The sequence below is a fragment of the Pseudochaenichthys georgianus genome, chromosome 5 (assembly GCF_902827115.2).
Source record: "Pseudochaenichthys georgianus chromosome 5, fPseGeo1.2, whole genome shotgun sequence".
Classification (NCBI taxonomy): domain Eukaryota; kingdom Metazoa; phylum Chordata; class Actinopteri; order Perciformes; family Channichthyidae; genus Pseudochaenichthys; species Pseudochaenichthys georgianus.
In genome coordinates, this window is record NC_047507.1 from 1784831 (window position 1) to 1812756 (window position 27926).

General features: G+C 41.3%; 1 protein-coding gene across 3 annotated transcripts; it reads right to left on the reverse strand.

Annotated features, from left to right (window-relative positions):
- LOC117446475 (butyrophilin-like protein 10) lies at positions 1-27926 on the reverse strand. Of its 3 annotated transcripts, XM_034082660.2 has the most exons (8): positions 27714-27926; positions 22621-22956; positions 20022-20303; positions 17627-17902; positions 16187-16210; positions 14768-14869; positions 14508-14607; positions 1-70 (listed from the first exon to the last, which is right to left on the reverse strand). In XM_034082660.2, exons 1-7 carry the CDS (start codon positions 27799-27801, stop codon positions 14510-14512), a joined length of 1206 nt encoding a protein of 401 aa, XP_033938551.1. In that variant the 5' UTR covers positions 27802-27926; the 3' UTR covers positions 1-70; positions 14508-14509. The 3 variants fall into 3 exon arrangements, with proteins under 3 accessions (XP_033938551.1, XP_033938550.1, XP_033938552.1); XM_034082659.2 differs by lacking the exon at positions 1-70 and having other exon boundaries at positions 12437-14607; XM_034082661.2 differs by lacking the exons at positions 1-70; positions 16187-16210 and having other exon boundaries at positions 12437-14607.

The following is a 27926-nucleotide window of genomic DNA, read 5'->3' on the forward strand; positions in this document are numbered from 1 at the left end:
CTCCTCTGCTGAACTCTGTCTCCTCTCGTGTGACTCAGGGAGTGTCTCAGTCCAAAGTGCGGATTCATTGCTGGAATAAAGGTTATAGTGCAGTGAGTTAGAATATTAACTAAGATGTTGTTAAAGAGGTGAAGTAGGCTCCCATAGTGTGAAGGTTTCACAAACCAAACTCAAATATCTGTCAAGTATATGGCATCAGTTTAAAACATTGAACCCATTTATCTCTAAGAACCTGTCATCAACAAATGATCCTGGACTTCATCACAATGGCAGATGTCATAATTATGTTATTCATACTAAAACATAATCAGTCACGAAAAGACAACCATTCATTTAGAGAATTAGCTATCGTTATGCTATAGACATTATACGTGCCACAAATTATGTTTAGTTATTATTTACTTTAATTATTGGCAGAAATACATGCGTGCACAAACAGGACCTACACACATGCACTAATGGAGAGGTGTCAGATAGGGATAGTTGGGTTTGGTGCCGACAAGGCAAACTGGCACCTCTCCAGCTACATTAGATCAAACGTTATTGTCATTGCACAGAGTACAATGAAATGCAGTTTGCATCCAACTAGAAAGGTCACAGTAAAGTGTATGAGGTTTCAAAAAATTCACATTTCAGATCAATGTTCATAAATGTACAAATATAAATACATGAGAGAGCTACTTTTAAAGTTGCCAGTCTGCCGAGGTCTACCAGTCCAAATAGAGAGGCGTAGCCATTACTGACAGCCTACTCCCAGGTAAGTACACACTTCTACTTGTATAAAACTGACCTTTGTACGATTAATACTTCATAAAATACTGCAGATCCTTTATCTTACCTCTTTCTAATCTACACACATACAAGTATTTAACTGAAGTTGCACAACAGTGTTGTTGATACAGAGTTGGAGTTTATCCACACGTCACTACAGTGGGTAATGTTTTCAAGATACATTGAACAGTGCTGCCACATGTGACACAGGACAAAGAAAATACTCTGAACCCTTTCTTTGCCATTATATAAAAATAGTGTTGCTACAAAAGTATAAATTAGGCTTACTAATAAGACAACTCAGATCTGAAGCTACTCAGGAATCTGCTGCAACAGTGTAATAAAAAAGACAACATTAATAGAATCAAACCCTTTTTTGTTGCATTTTAGTCGAGTATAAAAATAAATGCCTTTAAAATAGGATGCAAGCAACACTAGTTTCTTAACCTGAATTGATAATAGACTATAATCAATTTAAACAGAACAGATCTTAATGTTTGCATTCTTATACCATTTTGTACAATAATTATAATGAATAAGTTCAAACAAACTAAAACTTACAGCTGATTAATAACGGTATCTAACTTGAGTTTTTATTATATCAAAAACCTGTTGAAATGCTTCTGTTATTTTTACTGTCCCCCAAAAGCGCGTCGGCAGCCTCCAGGAATGCTTCTTTCACAACTTCGCCATCTTTGAAAGACTTCATGTGTTTCTCAAGAACGTGACTGACACGATAAGATGCTCTGGTAGCAGCCTTGCTCTTGTTGTTGGGCCCAACACACTCTCACTCCCTAAGCGTCCAATAGCGACGTTTGGTCAGTGTCCGTGGCGTCCAATTGTGACGCTCCTAGGCTCCTTCAGCGTCATAAAGAGACGCAAATAGCTTTCAACTGATTGCAATGTATTCCCATCTGCGTCGGGATTTGACGCTCATGGAAGCACGGCATTCGTTTATGTCGGCTGCCCTTAAAGGTAATGTGAGCGTCCATTCCCAGGAGTAAAGGATGGCAGAAGACACTACACTACCCAGAATCCCCAGCTATCGTTTGGACTACACCATGTGCTCTTGACAAACCCCGTGATAGTCCTCAAGCTCTGTGATTGGAGAGTATGCTCCGAGGGTTAAGCCGATTCTCGAACAGCACTTGAAATGGGATGGAACCACGGCAGACTGTCCAAAACTGGATTTGAACGGGTGCACCGCGTCCCCCCCTCCCCCACCCCGTCCCCAGAACTACACATGCTGGCTATTCTGTTTCGCAACATGTTCTCTATGGCACGTCTCTACTGGGAGTTGTAGTTTTAAAAGACGTTTTCGTATTTCCCATAATAAGAAGTTGCCAGTATTAAACTGTGTACATCCCTGGAGGTTTAGGGGACAGGAAACACTCACATTTAAAACATATAATTAATAAATGGGTGAAAATTGCTTGTGCCCATTATGGGCAGTATTACTATATATACCCACATGCCAGCTAAGGTCAGAAGAGCTTTATTTAACAGCTGGTCTTATGTGTGTGACCCCTGTGATAACATTACATTACATTAATTGATGAGCCTGAAACATGCACTTGTCAAGGTTCAGAGGCACATTTTGCAAATATGGCAGTAGCCATCGATCAGAGATATACTTTATTGATCCCAAGTTGGAACATTTGCGTTACATCAGCATGTGTAACAGTTAAATATGCAGTTGTGTTTATTTGAAAATCATTTAGTATAATCACATAAATTCTGTGTTTTATATTCAACAATTCTGTGTTCTTTATTTATTGATTGTTCAATACCTGACAAGGCCGGAGATTAAATATCTACATACATCTTATAAGAGTATAATACATTATGTATAATATCAGTTAAAATAAGTGCTTCAACATAGTTAACATTGCTGGAGGTATGCACAAATATTGATAGATGTCTTGTAATGCACTATTGAGGAACCTGCAACCCAAGTTTTTCATTCAGTGCAGAACTACACCACAGTTGTGTAGGCCTATATGATATGTCAATAAACCTTAGAACATCTTGAAATCTTGAAAGGGATGTGCAAAATAGTAATTACATACAGTCTTTAATTAACTATTAGTAGAGAATAACGAGTAATGAATATACTTTATAGGGATCCTATTAATATCTAATAATAAAAATATTGATTCAATAACATGCTTTAACCACCAGGTGTCCCTTTATATCAGCTGTGCACCTTTATGGTGTAAATACAGCCTATCTACCAATTGGATCAAATATAAAAGTGAGCCGAATTAGTGTTGATACTGCAAGGAGACGTATTGTGTGAAAAGAAATGTAAGATGTTGTTTAATGGCTGATATATTTATGATCCACGTCACGTTTTCAGTTCCTCATGTTTGTCTTCTCATCAGGGCTCTATAAATACAGAACTACGGCAGATATGTAATATGTAATGCAGCCGAACCGTGTATTACAATGCCGTTATGTGATGACTTTCAAAGAGAAAAGCAAGCACACTCGGAATAAGGTATTATTATTATTTTTTAAAAATGTTTTCGGTCTGTTTCCGGTATTTGTTAATGACGATGTGCTGTGAGATGTGAGACTGGAATTGCACAGGGGGGAAATAACGTAGGCTATCTTTAGATGCGGATTTTGTTAAACTAATATGTTTAGGCTGTGGACCAACACTATACATTGACGGGGAAGGGGGTAGCAATAAAGATAACACCATTAAACAGCAACAACATAACACAAATAATATCGATAGCAGCGTCCCTAGCAACCACCTTGGTAATAATGAAAACGTCGCGATTTCCTGAAGTAATCTTCGTAATAACTAGCAAACTAAAGATCATGTACATCCACTGCACACATAATCTGAAATAACAACTCATATTTCTCGCATCAAATGACATCAAAACGCATTTTAATGGCCAAACTAACTTTAAAATAGGCATTTTCTACCGAGAATAAAACGAATTTCGGCCATGTTTTCTTTTTCTGCAGGGAGAAATTTGAAGATCACGTGACATAGACGCCAGCCATCGGAATGAATGGTGAAAAAAACGGGGTTTGTCAAACAGAGCACATGGTGTAGGCCAAACGATAGCTGGGGATTCTGGGTAGTGTAGTGTCTTCTGCCATCCTTTACTCAGAAAACATATTTGTTTCTCCGAATCGAAGGGGAATAATACAAAAGCATTGCACACAATTTAAACCAATCAATGTTGTGTAATTAACAAGGATAATCTGGTGTTTTTTAGTCGATGAGTAGTGCAGATATCACTGTGAAATCAATCGACAGTAAGAGGAGTGTACTTCCGGGTGTAAAATTCTCCGTTATCCAATGGGAATGGATGCTCACATTGCCTTTAAGGGCAGCCGGCATAAACGAATGCCGTGCTTCCATGAGCGTCAAATCCCGACGCAGATGGGAATACATTGCAATCAGTTGAAAGCTATTTGCGTCCCTTTATGACGCTGAAGGAGCCTAGGAGCGTCACAATTGGACGCCACGGACACTGACCAAACGTCGCTATTGGACGCTTAGGGAGTGAGAGTGTGTTGTTGGGCCTGGTAAAAAAGCAATAGAGTCTGTCTGCAGACCGCAGCAAGGAGGCGTTTCCTATAGGGGCGTTTCCTATAGTGAACGACGGGAGCCGGCTCTCGCCCGCGAACGAGACGTTTTTTGTTTTGTTTTTGCGGAGGGATCTAGATCGGCATGAAGGCACATTATGCAATGTGCAATGTGGACATTATCCCGCTTATTACACATGGCCACATTCTCAACAAAGTAACGACATGACTCCCAATAATAATTGAAATGCTTTTATGGATTTAGAAAAAGATTTTATTGATTTAAAAAATAGTTTTTTGTATTGATTTAAATTGACATGCATCCGCTAAGAAAAGTAGTCAGGAACTGCTTCTATAGTGTTTTTGAGGAGCTTTTTGATTACAGATTTGAAAACATCGTTGCTTGCTTTAAAAGTAGCACAATTCATTATGTCAAACCTTGAAAGATATCCCTGCCCTAATGCCAAAAGTAACTGGCAACTGAATATATGTCGCCGTAGCTATGATGTCTATGTCTGGACCGCTGAGTTGATCTCAAAGCACGCTCCCCTCTCCTGCAGGGAGAAAAACTATATTTATATATTTTATATAGGTTGATACAGTAGCCCCTTTTTTTAAATAGTTTTTATATGTGTTGCCATCTGTTTTGTGTAGCGTGGTTCTACAAGCAAGTCAATGCATTAATTGGGTGGTATCAGAGAGTTACACGGGTCTGTAAATGCAATGAAAACAATTGGCCACAGCAAATAATTTATATTAAACATGTAATTTTTACTTTTGAATACTTTAGTACAAAGGATGTCTTGAATAATTTAAGTGATATATGTGTACACATATAAATCATTAGTCAAAACAGGGCTACATTTGATTTAATTAAAAGGTATAATATGTGGTAAACTGAAGAGCCCTTTGGGAGCCGAAAGAGCCGGCTCTTCTTGGTGAGCCAAATGATCCGGCTCAGCAAGAAGAGCCGGAATTCCCATCACTAGAACAATGACTTCTTCTGCGAGGATTTATAAAAGCAGCTAGATAAAAAAAGTTAGGAAACGCCCCTATAGGAAACGCCCCTATAGGAAACGCCTCCTTGGTGCGGTCTGCAGACAGACCCATCTCTGAAAAAGGGCTGCTGTGCATTTAGCTGTCCTTTCAGGCAGTGGCGGAGCCAGGACATTTTCAGTGGGGTGGCCAGGATGGAACCAGTGATCATTTTGGGGTGGCATTGAAATCACTATTATATGAGCATAAAAATACATCTCACTAGAAAATAAGGTGTTATTTAAGGCACCTACAACACACCTCTACATTATTTGGGATTAAGTGGTGGAATAGATAAAATAATATTCAGTATATCTAACTATTTTTTTCGTATTCCCGCAGGCAAAGTATCAACAAAGCTTACATTCTACAAATGTAATGCAATATACAGACTGTTTAGCTTATGGTGATCAGCAGCACTATGAGCTCATTCTCTCAGTGTATCATCAGGAACACAGAGACACACACATCATTTAAATAAGAGTTTTTAAATTAAATGATAATAATAAACATCTTAAAGTAAATAACAATAAACAATAGCCCTTAACCCTGTAAGGCCCCCAGTTGTAATTTTACAACATTACTTTAAGCTATCCTAAAAAAGTCAGTAAATGTTTTGTTTATTGACATAGTCAAAAGGTCCTTTTGTTCAGCCTCACAATGCTATTGGGTAGTACATGTGTTATAGGTCTTGCCCTCTGGTCATACACGCCAGGGATTTTGGGCCCCATGAAAATATATCACATTGGGCCCCACCACCAGGCCCAGGCCAAGCCAACCAAGCACAATTGCTGTCACCACACCCAGGGCCGTGGGAAGTAGGGGTGCTGAGGGTGCTGCAGCACCCCCTGGTGGAGAACTGGGGATATGCACTTCCACAAGATTAAATACAAATATAATACCAAAAAAGAATTTCAGCCTTGATGTAACAACATTCGTAAAGATAACACCCTTTTCACCCCGGTTACATTTTCCATTTGCCTTGTACGATGGGCGCTGTAAGTGATGGAAGTGGGGGATGTTGGCTTATCAGGCGCCCGCAGCTCACAGCCAAAGTGAGAGAGAGAGAGATAGATAGATAGACAGAGAGAGGGGGTGCACCGGTACCGGCAGGGATTGTTGTTAGCTTCTGCTGCGCTAACGGATATAAGAAGCTGTTACTACAATAATGTGGAGGGAGAGCTCTCTCCTGTCAGACTGAGAGGCTCAGTGAGGTAAAGGACTCTCAAACGTTTTGATCACAATTGATGTAAACAAATATTTCCAAGGCACACCTTTATAATTATTAGGATAAATAAAAACAGTATTGCGTGTTGTATACACAGTAACAAAACATATTGTTTAAAACTGGAGATTTAAAAAAATGCATAAATAAATATTAAATGGTAAAATAAGATATAAATGAACCACAAAAATAAAATAAGTTAGCCTACATGTATTTGTTATTGGCTATAGGTTATGTTCACATGTACTTATTTGATTAATAAAATGCAAACCGATCTTTTTCATATGGGTGTTTAGAGTTGTTCCTCCGAGATCAGTCTCTAGTAATTGGGCGCTCAAAGTGCACCAGATTGAAGCATTTTACTTTAAAATGTTAAAAATCTTCGCGGGGGGGGGGGGGCTCCCCCGGACCTCCCTAGAAGATGTGACGTCCACCCCCAATTAGAACATGTTCATGCAATACTAAATACATTTGAAGCCTTTTTATATAAGCTGTCCACCATGGCAATATGTTTCTCTGTTTGTAGTGTATTGGTCATAGAGGTTTTTCATTGCCAGCTAAAATCTTGTCGGGCAGCAAATTGGTCAGAACCGGCCCTGGTGCCATCCCCACAGAACCCCCCATTTGAAACATTTTCCCACGGCTATGACCACACCTCCAGAACCCAACCCACTCATGTATGCTTTAAATAACTCTACATGTGCAGGCTTGCATCTATCTTGTAGTCCAATACTAACTGCACAATATTTACTGACACTGAGCTGTGAAAATATAACACTTATGGGGGGGACAGGGCTGCAAAGTCTAGAGATGGATCTGTTGGTCCTGCCACCAGGGGGAGGGACAACTGATTTAGTATGAATAGCTGCTAAAAATGTACCTGCATTTACTAAATGTCAGCTAAAAGAGGAGTGAAATTAAAAACCGGTATAGATATTAATAGCCTTAACCCGGCCCACCGAGAGGTGCTCGACCTTGCCACCCAGGTCGACCACCAGGTGCTTGCCCCCGTGTTCCAAGACCGGGAAAGGCCCGTCGTATGGGGGGCTGCAGGGGGCCTCTGTGAGCGTCGTGTCGGATTAACAGGTGCTCCGCCGAGCAAAGCCCCATGGCAACCCGGGACACCTGAGTGCCGTGCTGAGCAGTGGGGATCGGAGCAAAGGCCTTAGCGACGTCCTGCAGGAAAGATTGCTGGGCCGTCGTCGACCAGGGGGCCGATGCGTTCGGGAGGAAATCCCCTGGAACCCTCAGCAGCTGACCGTAGACCATCTCAGCCGTGGAGCAATGTAGATCCTCCTTAGGCGCGGTCCTCAGGCCCAGCATCACCCAATTACTGTCCGTCAGGCCGGCCCTGAGGGCCGCCTTCATGGAGCAATGGAAATACTTGCAGAGGCCGTTGGCCTGGGGGTGATAAGCGGTTATCCGGTGGAGCTTAACCCCCAAACCTCCGGCCACAGCGTTCCAGAGCTCAGACGTGAACTGTGAACCACGGTCTGAGGAAATGCCGAAACGACACACACATGTCGCAATGAAGGCCCGGGCTATGTCTGCCGCTGCTGTCGACGTGAGTGGGACGGCCTCCGGCCAACGGGTCGTCCTGTCCAGCATTGTTAGGAGGTAGGAAAAACCCTGGGAGGAGGGTAATGGACCAACCAGATCGATGTTGACGTGGTCAAACCTCCTCTTAGGCACCAGTAATCGCTCCAGGGGGGCATTCGTGTGGCAGTGCACCTTAGCACGCTGGTAAGCCACGCACGTCCTTTTTGAGCCCTGATAGAGATTTTGAGGGACAACTGGTCCGCTTTCCAAATCTCCGCGCGTCCCTAACAAGCTGGTTATCATACAGGAAGGAATCCAGAACATATAAGTATCCGTTAAAACAATAATCTATTTTAATGGTAATATAACAATGCAATACAATCAAGACATTACCATACAAAGCCATATCATATCATATGCGTAATGTCAGGAGTATGCCTACTCCTGGCCCTTGTTCACGGGCTGCCACGACCTTCCGGTCCGGGCGGCGCGAGAAGAGAGAGGCAGAACAAAAAGCTGAATAGGCTTTCATACCAACAGAAACAGGAAGGGGTGGAGTTTACTCAGCCTCCACACACACACACACACACACACACACACACACACACACACACACACACACACACACACACACACACACACACACACACACACACACACACACACACACACACACACACACACACACACACACACACACACACACACACACACACACACACACACACACACACACACACACACACACACACACACACACACACACACACACACACACACACAACACACACCCCACATTCCAGAGACCTCAGATGTGTCTTAAAGGATATTTAAGATAACACAAATATTTCATCTCTCATATCTCCAACTTCTGGTTACACAGAATACAAAGTAATTAAACCCACACATATACTATTCAAGATATGTAGACTTCCCTGAAACATGACATGCTAGAGATCTTAAGCAGAATATACTCTTCCCCCACCTAGCACCCTGTCATGCATGCCTACACCTCCCCCACAGGGCAATACAACCCTGTTTACTCTAAACAGCCCTTGTGTATAGCCATTTTAGTCCTCACCTTTATGAAAGGATAAAACAGAGAAATCAATATAAAACACAAACACAAGTATTGTTTGAACAGTATTCACTTAACTGCTATTATTGATAATTACCAGAGAAACTCAAGGGACCTCTTTTAATATCTGGAAATTGCAACAAGACTTTCTGCCATTTCAAATGTAACACACTTCTTAAATATCAGATGCTGCAGCCCCCGCCAGACGAACTTCGCGGGCCACCATCCACACCGAAGGTTTCCCGCCGTGGTGAGACAGGTTGTGCACCGCCTCGAACATGGAGCGCCTCCAGCTGCTGGGAGCGACTGGACACGGCTGGCCCGTGGAGAAATCACACAGGAGAGTAACGCCCGCATCACCGAAAACCACATCCTCCAGGCGCAGCCCCACGTCAGCCCCCTTCAGGGCCTGGACGCTGGGGTCTGTGACCTGGTCCGCTGCCATGCGGGTATAGTCGAGGCCTAACTGGATGGCCCCGATGACGACCCTGGAGAGGCAATCTGTGACCAGGTTTGACTTGCCAGCCACGTGCTGGATGTCCGTGGTGAACTCCGAGATGTACGAAAGCTGTCATTGCTAGCGAGGAGACCAAGGCTCCGCCACCTTGGACATGGCGAAACGTGAGCAGCTTGTGGTCAACGAACACCGTAAATTCACAGTCTTCCAGCAAAAATCGGAAGTGCCAAACGGCCAGCCTGAGACCTCCCGGTCAAAAGCGCTGTACCTGCGTTCCCTGGGCGTCAGCTGGCGGATGGAAAAGGTGAGTGATTGCCAGTCGCCCTCCACCCACTGCTCATGCACCGCACCGACGGCATAGTCTGATGCGTCTATGGTAATGGAGATGGGGGCCGTGGGTGACGGAAGCGCCAACAGCCTGAGCCAGCGCGGTCTTGACCTCCTTCAAGGCAACCTCTGCCTCCGCTGTCCAGTCGATCTCCTGGATGGGGGCCTTACCTTTCAATGCCTCATACAGCGGCCTCATACAGCGGCCCTATAATGTGGGCGGCCCGGGCGATGAAACGGTGGTAGAAGATCACCATCCCTAGGAACTCACGGAGCGACCGGGCCGTGTGCGGGCGAGGAAACGCTGCGACAGCATCAACCTTCGCCGACAGGGGTGCTGTCCCGCCCTTGCTGACGCGGTGCCCAAGGAAGTCAATGTCAGACAGCCCGAACAGACACTTTGCAGGGTTGATATCAACCCGTGTTGGCAGAGCCTCGTGAAAAGTGCCCGGGGGTGGGACAGGTGTTCCTCCTCAGAAGTGCTGGCGACGAGTATGTCGTCCAGGTAGACGAACACAAACGGTAAGTCCTGCAGCACCAAATCCATCAGGCGCTGGAATGTTTGAGCGGCGTTCTTGAGCCCAAAAGGCATCCGCAGGAACTCAAAAAACCCAAATGGCATTATCTCCGCCGTTTTGGGAATGTCCAGGGCCCAGGAGTTCAAAACTTTTAATCTCAATCAGATCCGATCAGATTTTGAAATCCCATTTTTTGTGATCCTGGATCAGACAAGTCGGCCAAATGTTGTCCCTGGAGTTCAAAGCAATTCAGGATAGGATCACCCTGATCCAGACTACACGATCCTGAATATCAGTGCTTTAATCCTACCGAGCGCCATCTAGTGGATATGAAAGCTACTACAAGGAAGACAAGAGACCACATTGCAGAGACATCTTTAATGTCTAATTATATTTTTTTATTTGAAAGGTGATGACAGATGATGGACTTTTTTTTTGTTGAAGATATTTTTACTTTAATCTAAATTACATTTGTGATTGATAATCTTTGCTGTGATACTTTTATGAGCATAAACATTTATGTCATCGACATTTGGTTGAAAACAAAATAGGCCAGCACAAACGTGAGCAAAAATGGAAAAAATACATGGTATTTCCCATGAAGGCTAAAAATTGTGTATTATTTCAGTTAACAAACTTTGCCATCTAATTTAAATTGAAACATATTTTAAAATAATGGTACAGTACATGTTGCTCTGGTAATCCACTGGAAATCCACCCCTCTGGTGGGATCAGGATAATCCAGTTTTTTGGGATCAAACTGATCCCAATCCTGTGTTGTCGGTTTGAACTACCCGTTTTGAAGATTTGATCCAGATTAAAGCTTGGATTGGATTTCCTGATCTGATCGGATATCAAAGTGATCCTAATCCTGTTTTTTGGTTTTGAACTCCCCAAAATCCAAATCTGATCCGACCAGATGGGGATTAAAAGTGTTGAACTCCTGGGCCCTGGGGATGCATGGGCACCTGGTGGTATTCCCGCACCAGGTCCACCTTAGAAAACATGAGCCTTCCCGCCAGGTGCGCCTAAAAGTCCTGAATGTGCGGCACCGGGTAGCGGTCGTGTGTCGTGGTGTCATTGAGGCGGCGGTAGTCCCCACACGGGCGCCAACCACCATTAGGCTTGGGGACGATGTGCAGAGGAGACGCCCAAGGACTGTCAGACCGGCGGATGATACCCAGGCGTTCCATGGTTGAGAACTCCGCCTTTGCTACAACAAGTTTGGAAGGGTTCAACCGCTGAGCCCTGGCGTAGACTGGGGGTCCCTCAGTGGCGACGTGGCGCTCTAAGTAAATAAGGAAGATTAAAACTGGTTCTAACTCCTTCCTTACGGTGACTTCAGCCTGTTGAATAAGAACAGAGTAACAGAGGAGCAGCCAATCTACCGCTGATAACATAAAGAAACATGTACACTACATTTACAAAGTGTACTGATGTTAATGTGAAATCAGGATAAAACCCTGTACTAATATATCTTAAACTGTTGTAAAACAAATAAGTGAAGTCATGTGAGGGGAAAAGCTGAATCATAAAAACGAATGCCTAATAAATAATGTCACTTTTTAGTTTGAGTAATTCTCAATGATATCTCTCTTAATGTATTATGTACTATCTACTTTCACTGAGTCTACACATTCATCATCTTTCTTACAACTGTATTCATTATTTGTTTTAATGTGTTTCTGTGAGCTCTTTGAGCTTAGTCTCTTGTATCTTAAGTGCTATATAAATACAAATACCCTTTATTATTATTTATTATGCTGTATCTGTTTTATCACCTCTTCAAGTGTTTGGTCTCTCTACCAACTTATTTAATAAAGTCGTAAAATGCTCACAAATGATAAGTAAAACGAGTATAAAAACGTTCATTAAAGTGCATTTATGCAACAAATATGAGAATATATAATTAAATATCAGTCCCAACTCACAGATTGGCTTGTTTCATGTTTTATTCAAACATTTGGATATAAATGGTACAGTTTAAATGACAGCATAGAAACCCTGCAGAGCATCAGAGAACATCATAAAGGAGCTTTCAGATAAAAACAGTTCAAGCCTCACAGCAACAGCAGGTCATCATTCAGATGATATACTTTGGATTAGCACTTTAACAACATCACAAACAACAAGTTCGTAACAAACTATGTAAAATACAAAAATATAAAAGAAGTCACATTATATTCCAGCTTCAGAGTACATTTCTTTACAGCGAGGCAGCAGCTTCAGATCAGAGAGAGTTTCTGTTCATGCCGTCTCTACATCCTTTAAGAACTACAAGCAGCAGGAGAGCATCTGTTAAAGGACTACAACTATGGAGCTGTTAGAGGACTACAACTATGGAGCTGTCAAAGGACTACAACTATGGAGCTGTTAGAGGACTACAAGTATGGAGCTGTTAGGAGGACTACAAGTATGGAGCTGTTAAAGGACTACAACTATGGAGCTGTTAAAGGACTACAACTATGGAGCTGTTAAAGGACTACAACTATGGAGCTGTTAAAGGACTACAACTATGGAGCTGTTAGAGGACTACAACTATGGAACTGATAAAGGACTACAACTATGGAGCTGTTAGAGGACTACAAGTATGGAGCTGTTAGAGGACTACAAGTATGGAGCTGTTAAAGGACTACAACTATGGAGCTGTTAAAGGACTACAACTATGGAGCTGTTAAAGGACTACAACTATGGAGCTGTTAAAATGTCCTCATTCATCTGTTCACTCTCTGAAGGACAGAAGCTGAGGACTAACTGACAGCATGCAGGTGTTTCACAGCTGAGGATCAGAAGCATAAAGTTGCTCGATACAGGATTACATGATTTTATGCAATTAATAAACAATAATTTACTGAAGGTTTTTCATTTTTAGATTATATTAATGACATTAAAGGTGGGGTAGGTAATTTTGGAGAAACCGGCTCGAGATCGCTAGAATTTGAAAATACACAGCCGGAAGAAACCTGCTACTTCCTGACAGAGCCCCTCCCCCAACACACACTAACGCGCACATGACCAATGAGGGCACGAGGTAAGTGTGTGCCCCGATGGAAGGCTGACAGGCAGGTAGGCCATCCAGTTACTTTAGCCGGCTCAGATGATTGGTCGTGCTTTTTACAGCGCCACGGCTTCCACAGATGATGTTTTTTATGGATTTGTTGTCAAAGCTCTTCAGATATTCATTGCTATCGGGACGTTGAGAGCATTCCATGGAATATAACAAAAAGTGTATCTCGAGCCGGTTTCTCAAACTTACCTACCCCACCCTTAAATTACTTAATCCTCTTCATGACATGGTCCATTTCAATTGTTGTACATTTGATTATTTGTTTTTTATTACTAATATCCAGCTTTTCGATCTCATCATTTCTCACATGTCCATCAGTTTCCCTGTAGCTTCATGTTGGACGTGCAACAATTAAGTGCAACACAGTGAAGGTTCAAGGAGGTCAAGGCATTTCAAGTGTGTTTATTTCTAAGTAGACACAAAATATCAACATTTAACACAAACTATTACTAAATTCTCTCTTCTCAGTTCATCCGTTAAAAAGCATTTTTATAAATGAAATGACTGTAATCAAATTTCCCTTTTTAACTTGGTCCAATTTATTTACTTTTATTATTACTGAAATCCTGCTTTGCCATCTCAACATTTCCATCAGTTTCCTTTGAGCTTCATCCTATTCATTAAAACACGGTATAATGAAAAGCCTGTGTGAACTATAATTAATCAATTCACGTTGAAGGGCAAAGGTAAGGTGCAAAACAATAATTAAATACACAATTGTTGAGGGTTTCTTTGTTAAAGCAGAACTCCAAATATCAGAGTTCAACACAAACTCTTCATTTAATGTTCTCTTTAAAGAATGAACCAAGTCCTCCTGTTAACCTCAAACTCATCAGAACCTAAACCCAGCTCTGAAATAAACCAGGAGCAGAGAAAACGTCCTCACATGTCCCGCAGTACGGTGTGACACACTCTTCAGCACAGGTGAGGCTGGTTACCTTCATGCTACGGTATGATCTGGAATCATTGGACCTGCTGCAGAATCTGCAGGAGGCGGGTTTGACCGCTCTTCAGTCTTTTTAAGCTTCTCCATCTCATCTGCAGAAAGGAAAACACAACGATATTCAGGAAGATCCCACCTGACTGCATCCAGCAGAATACTTCATGATGGAGAAAATAAAACTACTGACAAGATTCAACATAAAGAAATACAAAGAATCTGTTGGATATGTTGAAACAAAACTTGATTCAAACTCACTGTTAAGACGATTTAGTTTGATGTAAACAACGACACCAGCAACAACTAACATAATGCCGAGAACTGCAGAGAGAACAATCCATCCAATGGGGGACCCTGAATCTGAAGACAAAAAGTAAATCAGAAAGTGAGTGGATAGAGTTCACATTAGATCGAGGCTCACGGTCTGAACAACTAAAGCTGAGCTGCTCCTTTAAACTCTGGACAGAAGCCTCCGGACAGAAGGCTGTGAAACTCCTGAGCTCTGTGGCGTGCATTTACTTACTGATGTTTACAACACATACATCTGTTTACATCCTATTTCTATCTCTTCTAACTATATATTACATGTAAACATCATTTACAAAATGTTGCTTTTGACACCATTTTAATTCTTTGCATGTAGTAAGTATGTTGTACGGGGCACTGTAGGTAGACCGATCATCACTACAAAACTACGCTGTAGCTGTTGTGAATATGACGATAAAGCACTTGAACCCTTTACACGTCAGAGGGCAATAGATTCAGTGTCTGACTGCATCTATCTGAGAGACGAAGTCCCTCTGATCTGACACATTCAGACATGGGATCATCTCAGAACATGTGATGCTAGTTTATTCTCTCATGACTAAAGTGTACTTAGAGAGTTTCCACAGAGGCTCTGCTGCTCCTCCTGAACCTCAGAACCTCCTCCTCCCTGGCTGCAGCTCAGGGAAGAGCAGATTCACATCCTGATGTTTCCACAGAGGGGAACTCACTCTGGGTTTATGCAGCAGAGCCTCCAAACACAAGCACACTTTCACTCAGGGGTGTCAAACTCAAGGCCCGGGGGCCAAATCCAGCCCGCGACTTCATTTTCTGTGGCCCCACAAGAGCTCTGGAAGAATATAATACGTTTATTATACGGTCACAGGCCGATTTACAGAAGCACGTGGCCCATAAACTACATGTCCCACAATGCATCTCAAATATGAATTTTGCACAGAATTTGGCTTTAAAAATAAAAAATCATTTTGTGACATTCTCACTGAAGAGACTTCCAATTATTGCCCTGCCTAGACTTCTGCTTTCAGACGTAGTTAATTATGAAGTTATTACTCTATCCCATAATAATCCAATGCAGAGGCAATAATGTAATATAATACATATAATATAATACATATTTATATAAGTATTTTTATATAGTCTTAAAGTTACAACCGGCCCTTTGAGTGCAACCATAACGCTGATGTGGCCCGAGATGAACTTGAGTTTGACACGGCTGCTTTCACTCATTCATAAAACTCTATAGAACATGTACAGGTTCTGCTCTGAGGACACGAGGACACACTGAGGGGAAGACTCAGGGCTCTACACACATTCACAAAGAATACAGTCTAACACAGTTATAGTTTTGTGAGCTTAAAGTTAAATATTAGATTAGTTAAAATCAGGACTAAACTGAGCTCCTCTCTGGTTCTTCTCCTAAAACACAAAAGAAAGCATGTCAGAGTGAGTGGGAACAATAAGAGAGGGAACACTGGAAACAAAGTACACATCATTTATTGGTAATGTTTCCTCCAACCATCTGAGCCTGATAGCTGGTGAGAGCCTGATGAGATCCTGGTGGAGTTGGATCTGACTCCTGACTGACATGTTTCCTCTGAGCTGCAGAACGTCTCAGTGATCAGTGACTAACATGTTTCCTCTGAGCTGCAGAACGTCTCAGTGATCAGTGACTAACATGTTTCCTCTCAGCAGAACGTCTCAGTGATCAGTGACTAACATGTTTCCTCTGAGCAGAACGTCTCAGAGATCAGTGACTAACATGTTTCCTCTCAGCTGAACGTCTCAGTGATCAGTGACTAACATGTTTCCTCTGAGCTGCAGAACGTCTCAGTGATCAGTGACTAACATGTTTCCTCTGAGCAGAACGTCTCAGTGATCAGTGACTAACATGTTTCCTCTGAGCAGAACGTCTCAGTGATCAGTGACTAACATGTTTCCTCTCAGCAGAACGTCTCAGTGATCAGTGACTAACATGTTTCCTCTCAGCAGAACGTCTCAGTGATCAGTGACTAACATGTTTCCTCTGAGCAGCAGAACGTCTCAGTGATCAGTGACTAACATGTTTCCTCTGAGCAGCAGAACGTCTCAGTGATCAGTGACTAACATGTTTCCTCTCAGCAGAACGTCTCAGTGATCAGTGACTAACATGTTTCCTCTGAGCAGAACGTCTCAGTGATCAGTGACTAACATGTTTCCTCTGAGCTGCAGAACGTCTCAGTGATCAGTGACTAACATGTTTCCTCTGAGCAGAACGTCTCAGTGATCAGTGACTAACATGTTTCCTCTGAGCAGAACGTCTCAGTGATCAGTGACTAACATGTTTCCTCTCAGCTGCAGAACGTCTCAGAGATCAATGACTAACATGTTTCCTCTCAGCAGAACGTCTCAGTGATCAGTGACTAACATGTTTCCTCTCAGCAGAACGTCTCAGAGATCAGTGACTAACATGTTTCCTCTCAGCAGAACGTCTCAGTGATCAGTGACTAACATGTTTCTAAGAAAGCTGAATTCAGACTGAACTCAGAGTTCCTGTTTGTCTCCATTTCATCTGAGAGTGGAGCTGTTGGAGGGGTGTGTGTGTGTGTGTGTGTGTGTGTGTGTGTGTGTGTGTGTGTGTGTGTTCAGTATCTCAGCCTTCCTCTCATCTCTTCATGAAGAGGAGGATCAGAGTTTCAGATCAAACTTTCCACTCAGATTGAAACCATGTTAACTCCTGCAGAGGTCTTCATCACAACGTCTGGAGCTGGGAGGAACTTCACTCTGTGTTCAGACTGAAGACACATTTAAAACATATTAAATCACAAAGAGAGAATAATGTAGGGAGAATCTCACCACTGAGATGCACGTAGATGTGTGCAGGTTTACTCTTGATCTCCTCCTGTGAAGCCACACAGCTGTAGTTGTCTGTCTTGGTGACAGTAGTCTGGAGGATCACGTCGTAGCTGCCTCCTCTCTCTGAGACCTGAGGCTCTGCAGCATGGATGATGTTTCCAGAACTGTCCGTCCACTGGAGGAGAGGCTTAGGGAAAGCGCCATTAACCTCACACTGAAGCAGCGCCCGGTCCTTTGTTTCTTCAAGAATTGTGACCGAGGGTTTTGAAGCTGCACCTGGGAACATCAAAGAAACAGATGATATTCAGCTTTATAAATGAAAGATTTAGATGCTGTTTGCTCGTCTCTTTTCTTGGAAATGGTTGTTAGATCGTGTTTAAGATTAAATCAAGAAGAAGTCCTGACAATAAAAGACTCAGTTTCCCATCCCATCATCATCTGACATTTCAAACAATTCTTCTTAAACTTTGGTAACTATTAATCTGCATTCACATGATTTGCTCTTTTCTAATTGCAGGTTGTTCGCAGAGCCTTTTAGTGAAAACAGTTCAGTCCAGTTTCTGAGGTTCCTCCTCTGATAGCTTGTGCCTCTTAGCACAGCTGTTCTGATTGGATGAGCATTGAAGGGTCAGCGTTAAACAAGGTCAAAGCTGAAATAATTTAAAGTTTGATCGCAGCGCTCAACAACAGAAACACAAAGTCAGCACAGAGCTGTTTACCGTGTTTCATGAACGCAGATTTAAGATACGATAAACGTTAATGTCCCTGTAAGGACGTTTGTTCTGACTCCATCCTGCAGGTCTTCAGGAGATAGGAATCATACAAACTACCTAGTACACATTAAAGGTGGGGTAGGTAAGTTTGAGAAACCGGCTCGAGATACACTTTTTGTTATATTCCATGGAATGCTCTCAACATCCCGATAGCAATGAATATCTGAAGTGCTTTGACAACAAATCCATTAAAAAATGTCATCTGTAGAAGCCGTAATACTGTAAAAAGTACAACCAATCAGGCAGGCCATCAAATCTATTGACTGGATGGCCTACCTGCCTGTCAGCCTTCCATCGGGGCACAAACTGATCTCGTGCCCTCATTGGTCATGTGCGCGTTCGTGTGTGTTGGAGGAGGGGCTCTGTGAGGAAGTGGCAGATTTTCTCCGGTTGTGTATTTTCAAATTCTAGCGATCTCGAGCCGGTTTCTCAAACTTACCTACCCCACCTTTAACACATTAACACATGACTTATGTTCATATACTCTGTTAAAGATTAGAGCTTTAGGAAATCTGCAAACATTATTCTGACTCAGGACAGAAGCACATTTACAGAGAAGACGTTCTTTCACTTTTTACATGTATTATGTTATAACTGTTTACCATGAGATGAAACATGTTGTGTATGGCAGGTAGACATTGTGTTCACCTTCCTCCATGTCAGACCGCTGAGTTGATAAGTCATATACGTCTGTCTGATATTCCAGGTTGAGGTGATCATGTACTTCTCAGTCTGCATGAATCCCCTCTGAGAGCAGAGGCAGTTACTCTCAGCGCACACTGGAACACACACCTGGACATTATGGAACGTACTGTGAGTTTTACATCTGATGGGAATGTTGAGGACTTTGGGTTTCCTGCATTAAACGTCCTCTGAATCCACTTGTTTCCAGTCTGCTTTGTTAGACCTCCAGACATGCATTTAAATATGAAGCCTGAGGGGAAACCACAGTAGCTTCTCCTTGGAATAAAACTATATTCATTAGAAAGGAATTCCCAAAATATAGTCAGGGGTTGCGATTCCACATTTCTCCTGATTCAGTGTTTACCTCCGAGGAACCTGCAGGTCGTTTATTAACTCATTGCTTGGATCCAGAGCTTGTGATTAGACTCTGACTCTGAATACACGAACGTTTTACACAGATAGGGTTTAAAAAGCACGAGCTCCCGTTGTGTGATCAGAGTTCAGTCAGTGATGCATTCAGTGGTCACTTTATGAGGTTCACCTGTACAACATGAAGTTTAGTTTATGAAGCCTATAGAGTTTATTCATCTGTGAATAAGGGACTCAGTGGCTCAGTCAGTCATTACTAGTATTACATATGATCAGAATCAGAAACACATCTGTACATTTGAGATATTAGTGATTTTCAGGAAATGAGCATCCTTCAGGAGTAAAGGTGCTAAGCTCCACTTTCAGTGACCAATCGATCTGAAACACTGGAGCAACAAGCGTGAAGCTAACCATCAGAGTACTGCACATCGTACAGCACATACCCTATTAGTGTATATTCAGAGTTAATGTACATGCTCCTAAAAGTGTATTTCATTAGTTTAGTATGACACACATTAAACATGTTTACACAAACAAATAACACATAAGCAATTTCAATGATATCTCACCATTTAGAAGCACGTAGATGTGTGCAGGTCTACTCTGATGCTTGATCTCCTCCTGTGTAGCTACACACTGGTAACGGTCTGTCTTGGTGACAGTAGTGTTGAGGGCCACGCTGTAGCGGTCTCCTGTTTTAGAGACCTGAGGCTCCTCAGCAGAAAGGATGTTTCCAGAACTGTCCCTCCACTCCACTTTAGGTGCTGGAAAAGATCCTCGGACCAAACACTGAAGCAGAGACCAGTCCTTTGTTTGATCAAGAATTGTAACGTAGGGTTCTGGAGATGCACCTGCGAACACAGCATAAACCATAACTTGTAAAGAGCATTAGAGATTTAGAAATACTAACATTATTTGTGTGCATCCCCTCTGATGGTGTATCCGTGTATTTCAGATGGAAAGGTTGAAATGTGCAACAACCCATCACAACACACATGAGCTTTGTTTAGAATAGGCTGAACATATTTCAAACTATTGTAATTTTAACATTTGGTACCTTATCTTCATTAAAATAACTTTCGGTGACTTGTATGATGACTCTGAAGACTTTTAGATAATCATTATTTTTTGCTTCATTTTTGTGTGACCCGTCTTTGAGACCCATGACATTATTAATGTATCTTTCTTAAATTACCAACATTGATCCCTAACAATAATTATACATAGGTATTGAGGCTGATTTATATAAAATGACTACAACAATATTATGACAGTAGTAAACAGCCCTCACATAAATAGTGTAAACATTAAAACACATAAAACCTACAGGTGCTTTAAACACAGAGGAATAATGTCCATTTGCCAACACAGGGAGGAGTAAAGTGATTTTGAATATCAGAGCTTAGAGGTAGAGAGCGATGTCGTAAAAATCCAGACTCACCTGGGATGGTTCTGACAGTTAACGTTATAAAGCGCGGAGGTTGCAGACGACCCGAGATGTACGTGTAAAAAAGAATAAATAAATAAACTAGATAATGTCATATGACTTTAGACGTTATAACAAACAAATGACACCTTGTTTGAAAGCTAAAATGTTCATCTTTTCAACGAATTTAACTGCGTAATTACAGAGTTAAGGACAGTTAAACGGTCGCGTTTTACTTTACGGCAGTACACCGTTAGCTACTTACCGGCTATTCAATCTAGTCGTGGTTCAAATGTGTTTAAAGCTCCAACAACGCACATGTATAGACAAAAGCGGTCTCGTTTTAAAGAAGAAAAGTCAACTGATTAAATGTACCTTGTTTCAGTGTAAGCGGCAGTCAAGAATATGGTAAATAAAAGTAATTTGTCTCCCTCGTTTAGTTTTAGCTCCGCTCGTCAAACTTTCAAAACAACTTTTCTTCTGTCAATTTAAAGTATTGACAAAGTATTTAACCAACGATGTTCGGTATCTCTGAAATCAGTTAACGCCCCCGAACAACATGAGCCAATCGGCATCTTTCTACGAACTAAAGTGACGTCATTAACAGCCCTTTAACTCAATCAGCCAATCACAGGTGAGCTCCTTGACGTGCGCGCAATGTGTTTCTTATTGACAGCTACTTTCATCCAATGGTAAGCCAGCATTCTGAAAACACGGTGAGCTTGGAGCCAATTAAATTACCTGCTTGACCATATATGGAAGTGAAGGAAGCTGGACTGTCTGTGGCAGCAGGAGACGCAGATAACAGAGAAACGTTACTTATATGTTCATGGAGGCAGGATTTAATTATTATAAATAGGTCAATATTTATTAAAATGTTAACAACATGAATTTAAGGTTAGATCTAACACTTAGGTTCCTTTTTTCATAGTTAAAAATATATTTGTTATTATTGTTTGGTAACTTTAAATAAGTTTAACAGAGCTATAGAGTCCTCTGCTGGAGGTGATCTGTACTGCACTTTCTAAAATATCTCAAAGCCACTCCTGTCAATCAACTTCAAACTGTGTACAGACATTAAAGAGAAGTTAAGGTAGATATCCTGTGAATATCAGCCTGATGGCTCTTAATATGAATGATTTATTGTATTTAAAATACGAAATAAAAGGAGAATAACAAATAATGTCTTAGTTTTCCCATGAAGTCCTACAGCACGATACCTGTGTTAGTGCTACAAGGAGGACGAACACACTGCATGAAAGCTTGGAGATTCATTAACAATGAGGCCATGGATATATTTCAGTACCTCGTGACCTTGGAAATAATAAGAGGTTCAAATTGGAGCATATGAAGAGGCACACATGTACACAACTGTGGTAAGCCTCAAGAGGTTAAGATGGGATCTGAAAGGCAAAAAAACAGGAGTGTGTTAGAATTATTGTGTGATATTATCAGCTGTCCTCAGAAACGCGTTATACAACAAATATATATCTTAATCTTGAAAAGAAGCACCATCTCAGATTTAGCAGGTGTGTGAGTCCTTACAGAAACAGGGTCTGCTGGACAGAAACATGAGAACATGTTTCACTGATATGGCTGATGGTAATCCAACAGTGTGTTTATCTAACAGGGACAGAGCAGATGGACATTGTCTCACAGGAGAATGAATGCTGTGAGACTTGTGCATGAGATTAGTTTCTGTATATGAGAAGGCTTATTTTCTGTGTTATGAGAATACTCACCAACAACGAGCTCAATGCAGAATTTTTCACTCGGCTGACGTGGAAAAAAGCAGCTGTAACTTCCACTGTCGATCACCTTCGTCTCTCTGATGACGATGGAGGCGTTTCCGTGCTGCAGTTCATTTTGAAAGTGAGAGACTCGTCCTTTAAACTGCTCACTCTGACCTGAGTGACGGTCATAATGATCAGCAGAGTCCCACATGAAGACTTCGTGCTGAGTTGCTCCCTGACCGACCTTCTTCCAGTCAAACAGCTTGTTTTGGAGGTTTACTCTGATGCTGGGGGAGCAGGGTAAAATAACATCTGTCCCTTCGGCGGAGATCACTTTGCTGACAGCTGGAAGATAGAGACATGTGTTACTCAGTGTGTTCACACACACACACACACACACACACACACACACACACACACACACACACACACACACACACACACACACACACACACACACACCACACACACACACACACACACACACACACACACACACACACACACACACACACACACACACACACACACACACACACACACACACACACACACCACACACACACACACACACACACACTGCAACACGTTCTCACTCCCATCCCGTCACATATTGACGGACGGTCAGGGCCCCTCCCCGTCGCTATATTACGTACAGGGTACCCCTTGACCGTCAGGCTTCTACGGGCAGGGCGTCCCATAGACCTTCATAGACCACGTGATCAACAACGATGGCCGACCTTCGTTCTATTCTCGGTGGAAAATGCCTATTTTAAGGTTCATTTGGCCATTAAAATGCGTTTTGACGTCATTTCATGCGAGTAATGAGTTTTTATTTCTGATTATTTGTGCAGTACATGTACATGATGTTTAGTTTGCTAGTTATGACGAAGATTACTTCATGAATGTGTACACATGGTTGCTAACGTTTTTTTGGTGGAACTGTGTTTTTTCACAGCAAAGTCACCCTCTGTACTTGGACTTATTGGGAGAATCTAAAGGCAAGAACATCCCAAATATTAATTTAGGTCTTTATTGTAGACCTTTAGTGTTGCCGTCTGTGAGGAAAATACATGGGGCTCAGAGCCTCGTATTTTTTAAATCTTTTTTTCCTTCTAATTTGTTATTCTTTTCAAAATAACACACTGTTATTTACTCACCAATAACACTCAATTATCCTTGCTTTTATTTATTGGTTTTATTCCATAATCTCGGGCTGTTTTGGTGTCCGTCAGGAACTGAATTTCAAAATAAAAATAACTGGAAACAGACGTAGGCCTATAAGGGCCATTTCGAGTATCATTGCGATTGTCAACATTTCTGAGTTTAGGATGGCCAAAGACACTACACTACCCATAATCCCCAGCTATCGTTTAGGACTACAGTCCCCGTAAGGTTACGCAGAGCGTCAAACAGCTGTGTGAAATGGAACGAAACCACGCCAGACTATCCAAAACTGGAATCGAAAGCCCCCCCAGAACTACACACTACACTATTGTGTTTCGCAAAATGTTCTATGGGACGTCTCTACTGAACGTTTTCGTTTTCCCCACAATTAGAAGTTGCCAGTATTAAACACATTGGTGTTATCAAATGTAAAACATATAATTAATAAATGGGTGAAAATCGCTTGTGTCCATAATGCGCAGCATCAATATATAGCATTAATATATACCCACATGACAGCTCATTGATACTTTGTAATTCTACTCCACTACAATTCCGAGGTTAACCTGGTATTTTTACTCCACTGCACTTATTTGAGTTACTTTGCAGATTCTGATTAATGATGTGAAATATAAACAACCCTTAAATCAGACTTTAGTTACACCTGAGTAAAATTCAGGGAAGGTGATTGTCAAGTGCCAACAATCAGGAGAGATATTTGATAGTTGGTGCTTGAGAAGACTAAACATGTATCTGCAATTGACATTAATGGAAACGAGTAATAAAGTATATTAATTACTCGTTATTCTCTACTAATAGTTAATTAAAGACTGTATATTATGGCTATTTTACACATCCCTTTCAAGATTTTCAAAGGTTTATTGACATATCATACACAACTACGGTGTAGTTATGCAATGAATAAAAAACTTGGGTCGCAGGTTCCTCAACAGTGCATTACAAGACATCTATCAATATGTGTGTACCTCCACCATTAAACTGTCATATTATGCACATTTCTTATTCTATCTACATACATAAGAGTATAATTAATGTGTATAATATCAGTTAAAATAAGTGCTTCAACATAGTTAACATTGCAGGAAAGCAATATATTAGACGTTAAGTACTTTGTCAGGCTTAATATTTATCTGTAGATAGATACCCCCAACGTTTTTTCTTATTTAAAAGAAGACCTTAATCTGTTATTTAATGTTAATATAAAGGTTAATTCGTTTTTCTGTTTTGCACCTCCTCCTATTAATATCTTTGTACATCCTGCACTAAACTGTTTTATTGTAGAGATCACTTATAGTATCTTCTTGATTTTTTATATTCTATATTTCTATCACAGACCTTCTACTTTCCCCCTATGAAAGTATGTACTCTTAATATTTTTTTAATCAAATATAACACATAAAAACAATAATTCAATAACGTGCTTTAACCACTAGGCGGTGCACACAAGGTACACACAGCCATAATAACTTTGTATTATTAGTGTGTATGTACAACATCTGAAGATGTTTTTTATTAGTTTTATTCATGCTTTCACATAATTTTACAGCATATTGCTATACTCTTTCAGACTCAGTATTTACATTCTTACATTAAAAATTCAATCAAATTCAAATCAGTAATATCCTTTTCTCTCAGCTGTGCACCGTTATGGTGTAAATATAACCTATCTATGAATTATATCAAATGTAAAAGTCAGCCGAATCAGTGTTGATACTGCAAGGAGACGTATTGTGTGAAGAGAAATTGAAGATATTTTTTAATTGTTGATATATTTATGATCCACGTCAAGTATTCCGTTTCGGCGGCATTTCTTCAGTTTTTCCAAAGGTCTTCTCATCAGGGCTCTATAAATAAAGAACTACGGCAGATCTGTAATATGTAATGCAGCCGAACCGTGTATTACAATGCCGTTATGTGATGACTTTTAAAGAGAAAAGCAAGAGCACTCGGAATTAAGTATTATTTTATTCTTTTAAAAATGTTTTCCGGATTTCATATAATATAAACACCAAATCCCAGCATGCTTTGCGGCTAAAACATCCAATCAGCGTAGCTGAGGATCTTGGGTAATCGCTCGAAATGCCTACGTCTGTTTCCGGTTATTTTTATTTTGAAATTCAGTTCCTGACGAACACCAAAAAAGCCCAAGATTATAGAATTAAACCAATAAATAAAAGCAAGGATAATTGAGTGTTATTGGTGAGTAAATAACAGTGTGTTATTTTGAAAAGAATAACAAATTAGAAGGAAAAAAAGATTTTAAAAATACGAGGCTCTGAGCCCCATGTGTTTTCCTCACAGACGGCAACACTAAAGGTCTACAATAAAGACCTACATTAATATTTGGGATGTTCTTGCCTTTAGATTCTCCCAATAAGTCCAAGTACAGAGGGTGACTTTGCTGTGAAAAAACACATTTCCACCAAAAAAACGTTGGCAACCATGTGTACACATTCATGAAGTAATCTTCGTCATAACTAGCAAACTAAACATCATGTACATGTACTGCACAAATAATCAGAAATAAAAACTCATTACTCTCATGAAATGACATCAAAACGCATTTTAATGGCCAAATGAACCTTAAAATAGGCATTTTCCACCGAGAATAACACGAAGGTCGGCCATCGTTGTTGATCACGTGGTCTATGAAGGTCTATGGGACGCCCTGCCCGTAGAAGCCTGACGGGCAAGGGGTACCCTGTACGTAATATAGCGACGGGGAGGGGCCCTGACCGTCCGTCAATATGTGACGGGATGGGAGTGAGAACGTGTTGCACACACACACACACACACACACACACACACACACACACACACACACACACACACACACACACACACACACACACACACACACACACACACACACACACACACACACACACACACACACACACACACACACACACACACACACACACACACACACACACCACACACACACACACACACACACACACACACACACACACACAATGGATGAATGCAAGGTTCAACATTGATCCCAATAGTTTTATATTTTGTGATGAAGAATTATTCTTCCTCTGTCTTCATAGCAATAATTACTGATATCATGTAGGATTTCTTTCCTCTCTCTCATTTTACCAGAAGTTATTAAGTCATTGATTCCTATTGGAGGACAAGAGCACTGAATCTCACCTGAATACTTTATTCATTTTATGAAGATCCATAAAAGACATCCCTTAAAGGGTAAGTAATTTTGGAGAAACCAGCTCGAGTGCGCTAGAATTTGAAAATACACAGCCGGAAGAAATCTGCCACTTCTTCACAGAGCCCCTCCTCCAACACATAGGAACGCGCACATGACCAATGAGGGCACGAGGTACATTTGTGCACAGATGGAAGGCTGACAGGCAGGTAGGCCATCCAGTTACTTTAGCCGGGTCAGATGATTGGTCGTGCTTTTTACAGCGCCACGGCTTCCACAGATGATGATTTTTTTATGGATTTTTAGTCAAAGCACTTCAGATATTCATTGCTATCGGGATGTTAAGAGCATTCCATGGAATATAACAACAAGTGTATCTCGAGCCGGTTAAATGTACCTACCCCACCTTTAATGGTGTTTTTATGAGAGAACTAGCAATATAAAGGCCTATTAAAATAAGATGATGATTATGGCTTAGACTGATAAGAAGCAACCTTTAGATATCTTATTTATTATATTGATCAGGTTATAATTATGTTGCAATGGGCACTCCTTTTCCTTATAGGCTTTCTTCTGATGATGCATTACTTTAGATATTGTTCTACATTTCCCTTTGACCAACAAAAAGCAGCATAATAATATTCTGATTCCAGACTCCTGCATGTTTTTCTCAGCCTTTTAGATTTAATTAAATTACATACATGACGTAATGTTGTGTGAATGAGAGTGTAAGTGTTCTCACCCTTTGTACAGGCAGACGAGTTTCCAGTCAGGAGACTGAAGAGAAGAAGAAGAGGAAGAAGAGGAAGAAGAGGTAGCTGCTTCATCATGCTGGAGTCCTCTGAGGGTTAAACTGCACACACTGCACACACTTCACACACTCTAACACTCCTCACACACACACACACACACTCCTCATACACACACCAGCCCATCCCAATCACTTCCTCTAATC